We start from the raw sequence: 18,544 nt of genomic DNA on the forward strand, positions 1-18,544 counted from the left end.
CCCCCTCCGGGAGGGAAACTCCCCCGGCGGAATCGCTCCGCTAGAGGGCAAAAGTGCTCCTGCCCAAGTTCCGCCTCGAGACGGCGGTGCTCTGTCCCGAAAGTCCTCTCCTTATTTTTTCTAGGTCAAAATGACTTATATACCAGAAGATGGGCACCGGAGGTGGGCCTGGGTGAGCACAACCCACCAGGGCGCGCCTGGGCTCCCTGGCGCGCCCAGGAGGGTTGTGCCCACCTGGTGGGCCCCCTCTGGTAGTTATTTGCTCCAATATTCCATAAAAATTCTCCGTGAAGTTTCAGCTCATTTGGAGTTGTGCAGAATAGGTGGCCTGACGTAGCTTTTCCAGGTCCGGATTTCCAGTTGCCAGAATTCTCCCTCTTTGTGTATACCTTGCATATTATGAGAGAAAAGGCATTAGAATTACTCCAAAAATCATTATTATGGATAAAAACATTATAAATAACAGTAAGAAAACATGATGCAAAATGGACGTATCAACTCCCCCAAGCTTAGACCTCGCTTTTCCTCAAGCAAAAACCGAAATCGAAAAACATGTCCACATGCTTTGAGAGAGAGGTGTCGATAAAAACAAAATACGGACATAGAAGCATCATGTAGATTATTATAACATCAACAAAATTAAACATAAGACTTTCATCATAGGACTTTTATCATAGACTTCTCATGAATAAGTGACAATTCATCACACAATTGAAGTATAAAGCAAAAACTCTATTAGAAACCAACAAACTATGTTCTCAGTCAACTTTGCAACTACAATTCATCATCTTATCAGAAAGGGTCACGTGTCGGAGCCTTTAGGCAAGCCCATTGACACGTCCATTTTGTGTCATTTTTCTTACTATTATTTATAATGTTTTTATCCATAATAATGTTTTTTGGAGTAATTCTAATGCCTTTTCTCTCATAATTTGCAAGGTACACACCAAGAGGGAGAATTCCGACAACTGGAAATCTGGACCTGAAAAAGCCACGTCAGGCCACCTATTCAACACAACTCCAAATGGGCTGAAACTTCACGGAGTTTTGTATGGAATACATAAGAAATAGTACAACCAATAAGTACCAGAGGGGAGCCACCAGGTGGGCACAACCCACCTGGGCGCGCCAGGCCCCCCTGGCGCGCCCTGGTGGGTTGTGGCCTCTTCGGCCCACCTCCGGTGCCCATCTTCTAGTATATAAGTGGTTTTGACCTAGAAAAAATAAGAATAATACTTTCGGGACGGAGCACCGCCGTCTCGAGGCGGAACTTGGGCAGGAGCACTTTTGCCCTCCGGCGGAGCGATTCTGCCGGGGGAACTTCCCTCCCGGAGGCATTGGAATTACTCGAAAAAGCATTATTATGAGAGAAAAGGCATTGGAATTACTCCAAAAAGCATTATTATGGATAAAAACATTATAAATAACAGTAAGAATACGTGATGCAGAATGGACGTATCAGGTTTCACTAGAGGCTTCTCTCAAGATAGCAAGTAATACGGTGGGTGAACAAATTACTGTCGAGCAATTGATAGAAAAGCGCAAAGTTATGACGATATCTAAGGCAATGATTATGAAATATAGAAATCACGTCCGTGTCAAGTAGACCGAAACGATTCTGCATTTACTACTATTATTCCACACATCGACCGACTCCTGCCTGCATCTAGAATATTAAGTTCATGAAGAACAGAAAACGCATTAAGTAAGATGACATGATGTAGAGGAATTAACTCAAGCAATATGATGAAAACCTCATCTTTTTATCCTTGATGGTAACAATACAATACATGCCTTGCTGCCCCTACTGTCACTGGGAAAGGACGCTGCAAGATTGAACCCAAAGCTAAGCACTACTCCCGTTGCAAGAAAACCAATCTAGTTGGCCAAACCAAACCGATAGTTCGAAGTGAATTACAAAGATATCAAATCATGCATAAAAGAATTTAGAGAAGATTCAAATAATATTCATAGATAAGCTGATCATAAATCCACAATTCATCGGATCTCAACAAACACACTGTAAAAGAAGATTACATCGGATAGATTTCCAAGAACATCGAGGAGAACATGGTATTGAGAATCAAAGAGAGAGAAGAAGCCATCTAGCTACTAGTTATGGACCCGTAGGTCTGTGGTAAACTACTCATGCTCCATCGGAAGGGCAATAGAATTGATGTAGAAGCCCTCCGTGATCGAATCCCCCTCCGGCAGGATGCCGAAAAAGACCCCTAGATGGGATCTCACGGGTACAGAAGGTTGCGGGGGTGGAAAAGTCTTTTCGTGGATACTTCTGGTGGTTTGGGAATATATGTGAATATATAGGCGAAAGAATTAGGTCAGGGGAGTCACGGGGGGCCCATAAGGCAGGGGGCGCGCCCTACCCCCCTGGGCGCCTCCACCCTTGTGGCCGCCTCGTGGCTCCTCTAACTTGAACTCCAAGTCTCCTGGGTGTCGTCTGGTCCAAAAAAAATCATCGCGAAGGTTTTATTCCGTTTGGTATTCCTTTTCTGCGAAACTCAAAAATAAGGAAAAAAACAGAAACTGGCACTGGGCTCTAGGTTAATAGGTTAGTCCCAAAAATAATATAAAATAGCATATTAATGCATATAAAACATCCAAAACATATAATATAATAACATTGAACAATCAAACATTATAGATACATTGGAGACGTATCAATGAGCATTGTGCCTCCACAACGCTCCAACGGAGACGTACTTCCCCTCAAAGGGAAGGAATTTCGGTAACAAATCCTCGTCTCCATCGGCTCCACTTGTGGTTATCTCTTTCCTTTACTTTGTGCAAGCTATTGTTGTGTTGTATTCTTTGTTTGCACTTGTTGTTATTGTTGTTAGCATCATATAGGTTGCTCACCTAGTTGCACTTCTAGACAACCTATTTCTTGGTAAACCTAATTTATGAAGAAAAACTAAAAATTGGTAGTTGCCTATTCACCCCCCTCTATCAACCATATCGATCCTTTCAAAGGGGATCGTGGGATTGGATGTGGCTGCGGGTGAAGAAGGGGTTCATGAGAGCTAGGAAAGGCATGTGAGTTTCAGAGGAGATAGTTGCAGGGCAGACTTTTCGTCCGCCTAGGAAAATTGCTAAACGCACATTTGGCCGAGGATACTGTTATCTTAATGGTTAGATCAAATTAAGTGGTCCTAATCATGCGGCTATTATTGGTCTGTGTTGTTACTTGTAGCTTGTTTGGGTGCATTTAGCAATGAATATGTTTGCTTGTTTAATACTCCCTCCGTTCCTAAATACTTGTCTTTCTAGGCATTTCAACAAGTGACTACATACGGAGTAAACTGAGTGAATCTACACTCTAAAATATGTCTACATACATCCGTATGTGGTAGTCATTTGAAATGTCTAGAAAGACAAATATTTAGAAACGGAGGGAGTAGTAGTAGTAGAAATAGAGATTTAAAAAATGCAAGATACACATACTCCCTCCGTCCGGAAATACTTGTCATCAAATACGTCTCTGATGAGACGTATATTTTTTCTTACAAGTTCCTTAAGAAAATTACAGAAATATTGCGAGGAGGCAGGAGCCACACCAAATTGAGGAGCTCCGGTGCGTCTCCTCCACGGTGGGCCCACCCCCGCAGCCGAGCCGACTGGTGTGGGCCCCACCCCACAGCCACACGGCGCGCCCACAGCATTTCGAAAATTGAAACGCGCCTCCCGTCTCCTAAATCCCAAACCAAATCCGCCATTCCCAAATCAAACCCCCGTCCCTCTCCCCTCCTCTCCAGAGATCCACAAACCCTAGCCCCTCCCGAGCATGGCCGCCCGCCTCAAGGACCGCGGCGGCGGCGGCAGCGGCGTGAAGGCGGCCTCCACCGCCGCCCCGCGCGCGCTCACGCCCAGGCCGTTCCCCCTCTCCTCCTCCTCCTCCGCCTCCGCCTCGCGCCGCACCCCCGGCACCGCCGCCGCCGCTGCCGCCGCCGCCGGGGGCAAGGAGAACTCGGCGTCGAAGCTCTCCAAACAGCAGCCCACCTCCGCGGTGCGGTGGTCCACCTCCTCGATCCCGCGGGCCAGCAGGGTCCCGGGGGCCTCCGTCGAGCCCTCCTCCAAGCTCGTCTCCACGCTCCGCGCCTCCGCCGCGCTGCCGGCGGGGAGGGCCTCCCTCGGGAAGGACGCGGAGCCTGGCCTGCGGCGGAGCGTCAGCGGCGGGATCAGGTCCGTCTCCACCGAGAGGGGGCGGAGGTCGGTGAGCGCGGCCGCCAGGCCCTCAGATGCCGCCAGGGGAGGGAGCGGCGGCGCTGCCCCCCGGGCTTCAGATGCTGCCGCTCATGAGATCGGCTCGAGGAGCCTAGGGTTTGATTCGAGGGGGCGGAGGGCGAAGGCGGCTGAAGAGATCAGCAGGAAAAGAGAGGTCTTGGATGCCAAGGCTAAGCAGGCAGATAGTGTTGGCAGGAGCAGAGAGAGCCTTGATGCAAAGGCGAAGCAGATCAGTGGGAAAAAAGTGGGCTTGGATGTGCGTGCGGTGAAGCAATGTGATGTGTTCAGAGAGAGCAGCGGAGCATTTGACTCCAATGTGAAGAAGCAGAGTGATGAGGGAAATGGGAAAAGAGTGGGCATCTTGGATGCGAGGGCAAGGCTAGGTGATGAAATTTGTAGGAAGCAAGAAGAGGGGCATGACCTGACACTGGTGAAGGAGATCAGTTCCAAGAATGTTGTTGCTGGTCTTACTGGCTCAGGGGAGGTTTCTGCCAAAGCCTTTTCCGCTACCCAGAGCGATTGTGATGGAGGTAACAGCTCTGTTATCCCTGTGTTTACCGTGCACGTGGTCGACTCGGATGATGTTTGTTCGGGAGTGAGAGAGCATCAGAAGAAGCCCGAGGAGTTTAATAAGCAGGGAGAGAAGGGGAAATTGGCTGACAAGATTAGAGTTTTTGAGAAAGCAGCAACAAGCGGCGAGGGAAAATCGGTGAAAACTTTGTGCAGTGTGAACAAGTACCCAAGCAAGCTGCATGAGAAGCTGGCTGCGCTGGAAGGGAGGGTTCAGAAGATTGCCACCGATATCAAGAAGACCAAGGAGATGCTGGACGACAACAACCCAGACGAGCCAAAGCAGATATTGTCAAATATCCAGAAAGAGATTAATGCAATTGAGCAGGCGATTTCTCATGTCAAAGTTGATAACAAGAGTCAGTTAGGTACTGAAGATAACAGTGACTGTGAGATCTCTCATGCTAAGATGGGTGCGAGTGAGAAATCTGCTGTCGTGAAGCCACATGACATGAAGGATGCTGGAAAAGGAATGAATACTGATGAACTGGAGGCAAGGTTTTTCCCACATCATAAACTATTGAGGGATCGTAGGACGTCTAGTGCTACTCAACAGGAGTCGTGCGTGGCTCTGATAAAAGGCTGTAATGGAAAAATGGAACCTGGTACCCTCGAGCCCCGTGATGACGAGAACAGTATAGCAATGGAATTTCTGGCTTCTTTAGATGGCGAAGAGAGTGACTTCTTCAAGGATCGCAGAGCTAAGAACTTGGAAAAGCACATGATTTGTGAAGCAGCAGATGCTAGTGGCAAGACGTCTAGCCAAGGTAGCTCAAAGATTCCAGATGGTTCAACTAATGAAGTGGAAATGGAATTGTGTGGTGAGAACCTAGAAGAGTTTGATGAGCAGGAAAACAAGTCAACGATGGTGATACAGGAGGAAACCGAGGAGTCTTCCATTGATCAATTATCAGGGATAGGTAATAAGTCTGCAACAGGTGGATGGTTTGTTTCAGAAGGGGAAGCCGTCCTTCTTGCTCATGGAGATGGCACCTGCTCTTATTATGATATTGCAAACCATGAGGTACTTGATTATCTACTTGAAATATTCTTTGTATCTCCATAGTATTGTGCACAAATGATATTTTCTTTCAAGTGCTGATTGCATTGAATTTTTCTGATACAGTTCAAGTCTGAATATAAGCCTCCCAGTGTGGTGTCACATAATACTTGGGGTGATTGCTGGTTGATTCGTGCCCCAGGTGTAGATGGATGCTCTGGTAGATATGTGGTTGCAGCATCTGCTGGTAATGCACTGGAACCTGGGTTTTGCAGCTGGGATTACTACAACAGAGAAGTACAAGCATTTCATGTTGATGAGGAGGCATCTCTTGCTCCTGTACCATCAGCCAGGACAGTTCTTGGGCCTCTTCCTAATATAGGTTCATCAAGATCTAGTTCTGCTATTTCAACCATAGAACGGCCGCAATGGTGGTACAGACCATGCGGACCTCTCCTCCTTTCTACTGCTAGCAAGCAGAAGATGGTCACGGCTTATGACATCCGCGATGGCGATGTTGTGATGAAATGGGAAGTAAGCAGTCCAGTACTTGGAATGGAGTACTCCAGCCCACTGCAATGGCGTAGCAGGGGGAAGGTCGTTATTGCTGGGACTGAATCAATTGGGTTGTGGGATGTGAATTCGCTTAACCCGCAACCCCTATTATCTGTTGCTTCTGCTGGTAAAAGAGTTTACTGCCTTCATGTTAACAACACGGATGCTGAGGTGGGTGGAGGAGTTCGTCAAAGGTAACTTAAACAATCTTGCCTTAACTGCATTTCACTGTTCTGTTATTAATGCCATTTGAGATCCTGCCTACTCCCTCCGTTCCTAAATATTAGTCTTTTTAGAGATTCCAATGTGGACAACATACGAAGCAAAATGAGTGAACCTACATTCTAAAATATGTCTATATACATCTGTATATAGTTCGTATTGGAATCACTAAAAAGACTTATATTTAGGAACGGAGGGAATAGATTAAGTTGACTTGTTCCGGTGAAGTTAGATTTTTTTTGGTTACTATGGGCCTATGATGTTTGATATTTGTCCTGATCATTGATAAAGCTGAAACTTCAAAAGGGTACAAGTATCTGAAAACAGATGTAGGCAATTCTGCTCTATGTGATCTGGCTCGGCCCCATCATTAACCTGTATGTGTCTGTTTTGCAGAGTTAGTTCATCCGAGGTGGAGGGAAATGATGGTGTTTTCACTACGCAAGAAAGTGTTAATGTATTTGACTTCCGTGTACCTTCTGGCATCGGTCTTAAAATGGCAAGAAACGGTGGAACGGCGAACTCAGTCTTCTCACGCGGAGACTCAGTATTTATTGGTAGCACAGAAGGCAGGTTGCAAATAAAAGGAGGGCCGAAATCACGAGTTCAGCAGTATTCACTGAAAAAGGGGAGGCTTGTTGCAACCTATGAATTACCGGAGTTCAATGCTCACTTCCATCACTCTTCGATAACCCAAGTGTGGGGCAATTCCAATGTTGTCTTGGCTTCATGCGGTATGGGCTTGTTCGCTTTTGACACCTTCAATGAAGAAGGCGTCCAACAAACTTACAGCTTTGACCGTGGAAACACCATTGGAGCAAGAGAGGTTATTGGCTCTGATGATTTGTACTGCCCTACATTTGATTACTCATCATCGAGGGTTCTTCTGGTCTCGAAAGACCGTCCAGCCCATTGGAGGTACTTGCCATAGTTGTCTGTTTATTGTGTGCATCATGTGACATGTAAAATATGTACTGTCCGTATGCTTTGATTGTGTAGTCATTTGTCGTGATAAGCATCTTGCTTTCGCTGATTATCGGATAATACTGGGCTTTTACTGAGTTAAGTTATGCCTATTGTATCTTGTTTCATTTGTTATTTTGTGTTCTTCCCCAACACTGGATTGTTACATGTGTGTACCAAACCATTGTTCAAAATCAGTTGTTGCGTTGTTCATATTAACACGTGCAATATTATCTTGGCATCAATCCCTAGACACACACACACACACACACACAGCTTAATCATCAGCAAAGCTAAAATCTTTGCTGATCTATGCACATCAATCTTCAATGGGCAATGAGGATCCTACCCCCTCTTTCTTGACCAGAATGCCTCAGCTAGCTGTGCCCTGGCGAACTTGATACAATGCGCCATCTGAGCTTATTCCATCTTAAGATCAGCAACATTGTGATCTTGTGGATATGCTCTCTGAAGGCTTTATTACCACCTCGACACCAAATCTAGCAGCAAGCATTACTAGGGTCAGCTCAACCATTCCTGGAACTCTGAACCTAAATTCCCTTGATATCGGGAGCATGCTGTTACACTCTTCTCTCTTGTCTTATCATCAATCCGTTTCGAGTTCACGAAATGGTAATGGGACAGTCTTCACTGCTCTGAACTTGCCAACATTGTTCAAGTGTTCGTTCTCCAGCCTGCAATCCAGTCAACCATATACCCGAGTTATAACCAAAACATCAAACCGGAGATATTGATTCTAGCTGTACACTAGTTTCAAATACCTGTAGAAATTCCAGTGTCCTCGTCGGATTATCTCCAAGGACGCAAGGGAGAAATCCAGCAGGCGAGTCTCGTTCTTATTAATACGGATCTTCATCACACTTTGAGCCCATGCTAGCCGAAGCACTAGATTTAGCATCTGCATTGTGAAAGAATTAGTGATCATAAATCTGGTCATTTTCTGCATTGATGCTGTACTATAAATCAGTTGGACAAAGTACAATACCATGGAAATGTAGTAGGTGAACTTGTTCTTCAGGATGAGATCATCCCTGAGCCATAGGTTCTTAGATTTGGGAGTGAAAAAGCCCCAATCCTTGACAAAGTCCCAGTAGAGCTGGTAAACGGTGGCGCCTGAGGATGAGATGAGGACCATCCACATCCAGAATGGTGTCGGTGTGACATTGTACTTGAACCTGACGGCAGCCGCCACCATCGCCGACACGTACTTCCCGGCGTTGGCGAGCTGATTAATGTCATGTTCCTCTATGTACCTTCTTAAACACTTCAAGGAAAAAATGGCCATAAAGTTCAGTTTGAAACTGATTTTGACAACTTGAGATCTTACTGTTGTTGGTATGTCGATTCATACCTGCATAGCTCTCCAATAGTAAGGGAGAAAAGAGATGACATAGGCCAGGTGTTTGTACTGCTGGCTGGTAGTACAAGTCTCATATGGGTTAGCCCTAAAGCTTCCTGCCATGAAGTAGCACGCTGCAAACTCCATGTGCCTTAACAACGGGATCTGGAACATGTACAAGTTTAGCTTGTAAGAACTTGCATTTTGAGGCTCCTTGGTTGTAGTATAATCGTGCAATTATTAATTATTACCTGACTAGTTAACTGGTCAGCCATGAAGAAATCGGCCATCAGAACCTGGATCACAAGGCAAGATAGGTTTATCATCAGCTATATGTTCATAGCTATGTTGCTGATTGGAAACTATAGATGTCTCCCCTTACCTTGTAGAATGGTGAGAACATGATGTTGCGCATGATGCGCATGAAGCAGTAACGCGTCGAGCGGTAGAACACATTGAACGGGCAGAGTAAAAGTCCGGCTGACAGCTGAAACAGGTAAATTCAGAATTTTGAGAATTGACTTCAGTTGCAACATACCGCAAGTATGAAAGTCATCTTCTGGTTCCACATATGTAGTTTGTGCTTCTTACCACTATGAGCCCCCCGGGCACGGCGTTGGCGTAGGATGCGCCGGCATTCCTGAGGAAGAGGTTGATGACCAGCGCGGCGACGACAGTGCACATGATGGAGGCGGACATGAGGAAGGCGTCCCGGTGCGTGAGGGCGGTGTTGGGGGCGAAGTCGAAGATGAAATTCTGGTTTATCCGGGTGCTCTTCCACATGAACAGGTTGCATCCGTACAGGAAGCAGTGCAGGCTGATGAGCGCGAACATGCTGCACAAGAGCAAAGGTACAATCTACTGTCAGGCCAAGGTAAAACTGACTGCATCCCTAACAATCTGAGATGTGGAATAAAGTGAAATCATGCCAAGAACAGAGCTCTTATCTATGATCAGAACCTTGGCCTGAGAGGTTACCTGAAGACATGGTAGACTACCTCCATGTAGGCCGTGTTTCCAGTTGAGGCGAAAATGCCGGAAACATGTGCCAGGATGGCGTATATGATGAACAGACTCACAAATGTGCCCGTGAACAACCCTGAAAATTTAAAGACCGCAGAGTTGGAATTCTGAATTTCTTCACCACAGGTACATGGTAGGACTGTGAATATCTGAATCTACGCGCCCGCCTACCTACGAGGAAGGTGATCATGTGGGTGTTCTTGGGCTGCTGCGGGTTGAGGTACTTCATCGCCACCATCCTGTCGTTGCCCGCGAAGTGCTTCAGAAAGAGTGCCTCCACCTCGTCCGACAGCTGAAGCACCTGCTCGAAATTTCATGGCATGTAAACACATAAATTCATTCTGTATGCGTGTCTTGTAGGTCTGAAACTCTTGTAAGAATATTGTAAGATGACGATACCTTGTCGGAGGTGCTGAACGACGATCTCTTCACCTTCTGCGAGAAAAGGTCCGTCGCTCGCTGCTGCTCCGACACCTGAGAGAGCATTTTGTGTCAGTTGCCGACTGCAAACTATACATCGATTTTGTTACAAGTTTTTTTTTTCAGAGCTGGGCTAGTCTCTGTTGCTACTACTGCAGTACTATCGGTGCACATCACTGTAGTCTATATCTGCAGCTGCCCATTCACTTCTGCTTCTAAGAACCACACAGATCACTAACTGTGCTATTTGATAATCCTAGTTGATAGTATTCTTTTTCTGGATAAAGAGCTGATGCTACTACATGATAGCAAGTATATACTCCCATAAAAGAAGTATTGAGAATACTCCCTTCTCTTTTTTCTGGATAAAGAGCTGATGGTACTAGTGGAGAATATACTCTCTTCTTTTTATTCTGTCTATTGTTTAGGACTCTGGACTGTTCCTGGCCATCCATTTTCCAAAGTATACATATTCAGTAAATCACTATTGCTAGCATCAGTTCAGCTCTGCATGTCAATTCTATTGCTAGATTTTTTTTTTCCAGATCTAGGCTAGTGCAGATTGCAGTAGTATGTCAACTCAGTAAATCACTAGGACGACCCTAAAAGATACCACAGCAGGTCACTCACTAGCCATGTCTTGATTATAGCTGATGAGGAGTATATTCTCCCCTAAAATAAGTGTTAATTAAGTACTACAACCTCCTTAATCATGTTGTTTAAGAGACTCTACACTGTTCCTGTCCATCCATTTTGCATTTATATATGTTGCTAGCTAGTGGACAGTACATGTTAATTATGACGTACGTACCTTGACGAATTTCTTGAGAATCTTGGTGAAGGCCTTTACGTTCAGAGAACTGCACCCATCCATCCATCATCCATGCAACAGAAAAAGCACAGGAAATCCGTCAGCCCCCACCACCCCAAAGATGTCACAGTTCTCATGGCGAAAGCAACGGAAAGAAACTAGTTGGCCATGGCGGCCGGAGTGTGCACCTGAACTTCTTGAGCAGCTCGAGGCCGCGGTAGAGCGCCATGAAGGCGTCGCGGATGTTCTTCTCGGCGTGCTGCACCTTCTTCCGGTGGACGAAGGCGGCGGCGGGGTCGGCGCCGTCCTTGCGCAGCACGTTCACCAGCTCCTCCCACACCTTGAGCGCCGCCCGCCCCGGGTTGCTCGCCGGGATGTCGATGCGCACCGTCGACGGCAGCTGCAGCCTCCCGCCCCTGCCGCTGCCCTCCTTCTTGGCGTCCTTTTTGCCGGGCAGCCCCACGAAGCTGACGCCGTTGCGCTCCAGCGCCGCCATCACCTCGTCGGCCACCGCCGCGCCCTCCGTCATCTGCGCCTGCTGCAGCTCCACGCTCCCATCTGCACCGTGCCATGCGTGTCAGTGTCAGAGACTCCGATCGATGGATCGGTCGAGATGGTGCTCACGTGCCATATTGCCATGCACACGCGTAAAGGATGATCGAGCGGCCGGTAGTGGGGTTCATGTGCTGGGACGTGACGTGGGTTGGTTGGGTGTCGTACGTCGACACCAACGGACGTGCGTGTGCGCGCACCGGTCTGGAGTATGGACACCTACCTGACATGGACTGCGGCGTGGCGAGGCCGGAGAGGAGGTACCGCCCGGAGCCGCTGAACGCCGGCGAGGGCGGGGCCACCGCCGGCATGGAGCGGCTGCGGCCCAGGAGGGAGCCCCGTGCGCGGCGGGTGGCCGCGTGGTCGGCCAGGATGCGCTTGACGTCGGCGAGGATGCGCAGCTGGTCGATGAGCGCCTCGCCGCGGCCCAGCAGCTCCGCCTCCTGCGTCGCGTAGAAGGTGTTCACCTTCTCCAGCTCCTCGTCCGCCTTCTCCAGAAACTCCCGCTCCTGCACGCATCAAACACTTCAGTTTCTTGCGCAACTGAGATGGATAATCAGTTGCAGGTGCACCGATGAATGCATGCATGCATGCTCACATGCTTGTCCGTGGATCGCACGAGCTCCCCGGAATCCCCGCTCTCCTCGTCATCCTGCATGTCAAAATGCACATCAGTACCGTGCGCGCATGTAGCCAGATGATCAACTCGTATCGCCTGACGCGCGCACGCACGCACCATGGAGGCCTGCACCCTGGGCGCGAACCGGGCGGCGAGGGCGCGGACGGGGTCGAGCACGGAGAAGCCGGCGCCATAGCCGGCGCTCTCGACGCCGGCGGCGAGGGCGGCGGTCTCCGGCGAGGAGTCCCCTGCGCTGCTGTCGTCCGCGTCGCGCCGTTCGACCTTGATCCTCTTGATGAGCTTCTTGAGGCCCCTGTAGTCGACGAAGGCGGGCTTCCACTCGGGGATGATGCTGGCATCGTACTCCCGCGAGAACTTCACCATGTCCTCCGCCTCCTATATACCACCACTCCAGCACTCCACTATGATCAGGCCGATCGATGGTCGGGGGTTGAAGCGGGTTGCTTCTTGTCCGAGCCGATCGATGGAGCGAGCTGCTCACATGCGGAGGACAAGAGGAGGAGGGAGGCCGGAGGGGACAGGGACAGGCAGGAGTGATGGGAGAAGCAACCGTGCTTATATAGACCGAGGGAGGGACACACGATCGGGGAAGCTACGAACGATGGGCACTCTTTCCCTCCCTTCTCTCTTTTTCCCTCTCTTCCCACTCACGAACGAACAAATGAATGTGTGTGTGCACACGATTGAGCACCAAAATGGGAGGCACTAGTGCTCGCGATGAGGGCTCGATCGCTAGTGCCGCGGAAAGAGGGAGGAGATACCCAAAAAGTATTAGGCCGGACGAATTAAAAGGCGGAACTAATCGTAAAGCAGCGGGGCCGATCGAGAAAGTCGACGAAAAAATTGTAGTGGACACAATGCGGTACGCGATGTATATATATTGCTGCTCGATCTGTAACTGGTTGCAATTTGCATGCGTCACTCAGGAGGAGAGAAAGCAGATGCAGCAAGGAAAGGGTGGCCAGGGGTAGACGAAGATGAAGATGAGAGAATTAAAGGTGGCACGTACTACGTTGCCTTGCCTGCTTTAGTTCGTTCGTTCGTCTCATATAATTTTGCTTCTGGAGCTGGCTAAGCTTGGTGCGGTGCCCCCATCTTTTGGGCGAAAAGACAGGGGAGCACGAGCGATTGCAGGGAGGGCAACACGCTTGCTTGGGCTACCCGCTCACGCACACACTCTGCCACTCATCCGGCCTGCCTGAAAACGCCAACCAACTGATCACAGCTGGATATATCACACGTTCATTATTAAATCCATACGGTATGTATATGATGGATCAGCACCACGTGTCGTGTCGCTATGGCCGTGTGCATCGCAATGATATACTAAGTTTTCTCAACTACAAGTATTTCGATACCGAGGGAGTAAAGGCGAAAATCTCGGGGTCTCAACCTCTTTCTTTTAGAAAAAGAAGAGGTACATACGACATGTCACCGCCATATCATGCATGCATCGTTGTTGCCTGTTGCCAGGATCATCATCGATGCGTAGCGTAGTAGCTAGCTAGCAAATTCGTTCTTGGGGAACACCGGGTTAATTAGCTGGGCAGGTAGGGCCTCAGGGGCCGGGTTCAGTGGCCGGAGCACCCAAATTATCAGGGCAATCTGGTTTCTTCTACTTCTAGGTTAACCTGATTGATTAATGCCGTGTGTAACTACATAATCACGCTTTCATTTAACTAATTTGGTGCAATGGCGCACGTTGTATGTGGATGGGTCGATGGGTGTGGTGTGCTTTACACATTTCGTGGGTGGATTGGGCGGCAAAGATCGACGGATTAGCTGCAAGTTGGAGGGAGATCTCCATTAGTTGTACGTACGTGTACGTGCGAGCGAGCAAGCACGCACTCACGTACGCCAGCGGCAGATGGTGGTGGCGGTGCGGGCGCGGCAGCGGGTGGTGGCGAGCGGCGGGGTCTTGACGTGGCCGTGACGCGCCGGCGACAGCCTCCGCACCGCACCTGACTGCGTGCATGCATGCATGCACAAGTGGGACGTGCCCAGCTTTTCGCCCTGCACCGGGCACACGCCCACGTGGCACACGTGCTGCTAACAAGGCTGTATCGGTCAAAACTGGTGTAAATATACCTAGTAAAAAAAGCAGACCGTGTCTAGCCAAAGAACTAAACGATGTCAGAAAAAAAGAGAGGAAAAACTACCACTACATGTCATGGACACGGCTCAAGTCAAGGCATTGGTGATTTTTTTTTCGAAAGGCAGCAAATGGCATTTTATATTTGATAGTTACGAAGGACAACAGCAGTGAAAATAGTATGTATAATGAAAAGACAACAAGGCACAAAACACCCCATAAAAACAAATACTTCGAAAACCGTACTGACCCTCTTAGGCCATCAAGAAAGCAAGTTAACGCTAACGACCGATTTGTCTGATCCGAGCAATGACATGTGTGCTCGTGCGAAAAATCCTCATCAGACAACCGTCGATATCGACCGAGAATAATCATATGTAAGTTTATGCAGCTATTTGCTCCCATGAACATTGTTGTTCTAACTGCCACGGTTCGTCTCTTCCTCATTTCCCCATCTACTACGGAAGTGTAGTGTCGTAGCTCGGCGTACGACAAACATGCCTCTTCTCCTCTCGGATGGGCCTCCAATTCTCGACTCTTTCCAGCACGGCCGCCACACTACTCATATGCTCCGCATCTGGCTGCCCCACGTGTCGTCTCCTTCCAGCGCAATGGCCATATGCCTTGAGATATGGTAACTTTATTTTTTCCCTCATTAAATAGAGTGCCACCTCAAAATTTTGTTAGATGGCATGTTTAACATATACTCCCTCCGTCCAAAAAAACTTGTCCTTCAAATAAATATATTTAGCACCAAGTTAGTGTTAGATACATCCATTTAAGGGACAAGTTTGAGAAAAAAAACCAGATGAAGGAAGTAGTATAGGAGTATATGGTAAAGCATCAGGACTGCAATGAGACTGTGTGCGGCAGTGGAGCTTTGTTGGGGCCAGGGTGTACGCTGACCGCGTCGATCACCGGAAATTTTCAGACTCTTCGAGTGCTTTTGACTCCTTCTAAACTCCTTCACGGTTGTCTCGAAGGAAATGCTTAAAGAAGGTGACAAGAAGAGAAACTTATTAGTAGTTGGGACCATCGGCCACACAGAGAAAATATTACCTTTTGGCAAAAAGAAGAGGAGAACTGCTCTGACCGGTGGGCCCGTAAGTGGATGCTAAGGAAGAGCGTGCGTGCGTTTTACACTTTGTCTTTTTTTTTACACTTGTCACCACCGGTCCATGTTTTCTAGACTCTGCGTATGTGCCGCGACGGAGCTTTGTTGGGGGCCGGAGTTGGTCCTGTCCACCTAGTAAATCACTGACAAATTTAGACTCGCTTGACCCCTTCTAAAATCCAGCCGAAGCTTTGAAATGTGCACGGCGCACTCACGTACGGCGGAACGGAAAAACAAGGACTGTTCTGATCGGTGGGCCCGGAGGTGGATTCGGGGGAAGAATGTTGCATTGCAGCACGAGTCAATGGCTCTTTTGTTTTGTTGACCCTGCGTGTGTGTGTGTGTGTAGTGCAGGCTGAGCGTTGTCCCACCTAGATCACTGGAAATCTTCACTCTTTTGGACTCTTTCGAGTTTTGACCGCCTCCAAAACGCCGCTGCATGCAGGGTCAAGCTCTGCCACAACGGTCGCAGTGACCGGTGTGTGTGTGTGTGCCCCACGCTTCGAGATTCGGCACGTACGTACGTACGTACGGTACGTCGTTCGTGCCCTAATTAAGCAACCTCCAAACCTGGGGCACGTCCACGCCTGGCTTCCGCTGTCCATGACATAATAAAACCACTGTATGTCCTTAGACCTTTACCGTGCCAAAAAACAAGACGACCCGCTGCTCACTGGCGACGCTTCTCTCATTTTCCTTATAGCCTCGTGTGTGGCGCCAGACATGGGCCTGCTTGTCCCCTAATTTACTGTAAACCTTCTTTTTTTCGGGAGAATTTACTGTAAACCTTGACGGTATCATTGATTCATTTGTGTGCGTACATAACACAAAATTACTATTGCCAAATACTCATGACGCAACATTCCCGAAAAAGGGCACACGATGGCCAAATTCCACGGGGCCATTTATTTTTTTCTTTCAAAAGGAAATACTAGTTTCGTATCCTTTTCTTCAACGTACGCGTAAGCATATATCTGTAGTATACATAGAAACAATTTTGATCAACATGTATTTATTGGAAAGCAGGCTCACTGGAGGGAGAAGCCCGTCCTCTGTAACAGCCGCTCTTGCAGCATTTCGGACTATTCAGTACTGTTTTGACCCCTTCTGAAGCATAAACCCGTCGTGCATGCGTGCATGCGGGCACAGTGTGTGTGCGCGCGCGCGTGCGTGTGCCATTTCTCTCGAGACCCGGCACATTGTTCGTGCCCTAACCCTAAGCAACCTCCATCAAACTTTGAGATATACTCCTCCATGACATATAATATAAATATGCACCCAGAGCGCACCGTGTCAGAGTGGCAGGACGACCCGCCGTCGTTCTCCGCGCCCCGTATCCGTTTGACTCCGGCCACCGACGGCCGGTCACCCACGGCTCGTTCGTTCGGTGGGACGTGACGGCGGCGAGAGTAAAAAATTTGCCAAAGGGCATGCACACAATGAACGGTCGTAGCGTGCACCGGGGCGGCCGCGCGATCCGTTCGCCCGGCGGGGTGGCGCAACGGAAAGCTTGTCCGGCCTGGCCGGTCGGCGACGACGCAAGCGGCCTCGTCGTCGTGCGTGACACGTACGCACTGGTTCATTTGTTCTCGTCGCTGGTATGCGTCGCTGTCACCGGCGCATCTGGTTGTTTTTTTTTTTTTTTTGCGGGGGGCGCATCTGGTTGTTGCCGCTGGCGCTGGCCACAAGATCTTAATTACTCGGAATCCGCGGTTCCAAAATCACCACGGCGTTCCAGGGTCCTAAAGCACGTCAGAGATGCGATTATATATGATCCTTGTTTTTATAATGAAATGTTATTCTGAAGCTACTACAGTATTTTTTATGGTAGCTTTTAATACTTTGTTATACGGACGTACAAATTGCTCTCGTCTGTCAAACATCCGGAAGCTTCTTTTTGCGACCAACACAGTTAGATTCCTTTTGGCCAAAAAAAATTCAACAACATTTTGTTTTTAACAACTACTCCCTCCGCTCCTAAATATTTGTCTTTTTAGAGATTTCAAATGGACTACCACATACGGATGTATATAGACATATTTTAGAGTGAAGATTCACTCATTTTGCTCCGTATGTAGTCACTTGTTGAAATCTCTAGCAAGACAATTATTTAGGAACGGAGGGAGTAGTAAGACATGTAAGCACATTGGTGGTATATCTAATTAAACTACCACTCCAGCCGGCTGTACTAGTGATGATCTGATCTGGCCGTAACCGTAGCCACAACAGACTAGTGTCTTGTGTGCGTGTCACGTGATACGTGACGTCACGTACACGCATTTATTGTGTATACATCTCATATTCACATAAAAATCCTGAATTTATTGTTTACGCCCAACGCTCATGAAAATCCTAAATGGGGGTCGAGCTCCATAGAGGCTGAATTTTGTAAACTTTTTTAAAAAATTCTATACTTTGCTTCTTCTCTTTTTCTTTGAAAAAACTACATATATATCTAGAGGCATAATATACGTCTGTGTAAATTTTCATCATTGAAATGAGGGCTGTGCAAAAAATATAATACCTTTATGGCTTTTCAACACCATTTACTGTTCATTGCTCAGAGTCCAAGATTTTTTTTGTACAAGTCACAATTCAATGCATTTCATCATGAAATTTTACACACATACATTACATCCTTATTTACATGTATATTTTTTCAGAAAAAAAATTGAAACTGAAAATTTGGATTTTTTTTTCAAAATTCCGTCTTCCATGGAGCTCGGTCTCCAAAAGGCCCTACTCTAACGCTCATGACTACTGCACTCCGAGTTTTTGCAATCATTTGAATAATAAATTTAACTCCTCGTAAAAGAATAGATTAATAAATGTGGCGTGATCAAATGGCAACTTGAGTGTTTTTTTCGTATACTTTTTCTCTGGGCGAGTCCCACATGTAAGTAACATGTTGTCCTTTTCATTCCCCCGGTTGATCCCACATGTAAGAGAAGAAGGCAGTTGTTTTTAGTCAAAAGGTCCA

The 18,544-nt window shown here is 47.8% G+C and overlaps 2 protein-coding genes across 3 annotated transcripts; one reads left to right on the forward strand and one right to left on the reverse strand.

Annotated features, from left to right (window-relative positions):
• Positions 1 to 3,716: 3,716 nt before the first annotated feature.
• Positions 3,717 to 7,687, forward strand: LOC109783176 (KIN14B-interacting protein At4g14310). Its single transcript, XM_020341778.4, has 3 exons — positions 3,717 to 5,836; positions 5,939 to 6,561; positions 6,986 to 7,687. Exons 1-3 carry the CDS (start codon positions 3,803 to 3,805, stop codon positions 7,518 to 7,520), a joined length of 3,192 nt encoding a protein of 1,063 aa, XP_020197367.1. The 5' UTR covers positions 3,717 to 3,802; the 3' UTR covers positions 7,521 to 7,687.
• A 49-nt stretch (positions 7,688 to 7,736) lies between these two features.
• LOC109783177 (phosphate transporter PHO1-2) lies at positions 7,737 to 13,037 on the reverse strand. 2 transcript variants are annotated; one of them, XM_020341780.4, is made up of 15 exons: positions 12,455 to 13,037; positions 12,317 to 12,370; positions 11,942 to 12,227; positions 11,355 to 11,724; positions 11,167 to 11,215; positions 10,335 to 10,409; positions 10,107 to 10,236; positions 9,891 to 10,011; positions 9,504 to 9,747; positions 9,295 to 9,399; positions 9,164 to 9,208; positions 8,925 to 9,077; positions 8,559 to 8,837; positions 8,335 to 8,471; positions 7,737 to 8,247 (listed from the first exon to the last, which is right to left on the reverse strand). In XM_020341780.4, the coding sequence occupies exons 1-15, from the start codon at positions 12,719 to 12,721 to the stop codon at positions 8,160 to 8,162; spliced, it is 2,403 nt and encodes an 800-aa protein (XP_020197369.1). In that variant the 5' UTR covers positions 12,722 to 13,037; the 3' UTR covers positions 7,737 to 8,159. The 2 variants fall into 2 exon arrangements, with proteins under 2 accessions (XP_020197369.1, XP_020197368.1); XM_020341779.4 differs by having other exon boundaries at positions 8,335 to 8,837; positions 12,455 to 13,013.
• Positions 13,038 to 18,544: the final 5,507 nt, after the last annotated feature.

This window comes from Aegilops tauschii, chromosome 6, assembly GCF_002575655.3.
Source record: "Aegilops tauschii subsp. strangulata cultivar AL8/78 chromosome 6, Aet v6.0, whole genome shotgun sequence".
Lineage (NCBI taxonomy): Eukaryota > Viridiplantae > Streptophyta > Magnoliopsida > Poales > Poaceae > Aegilops > Aegilops tauschii.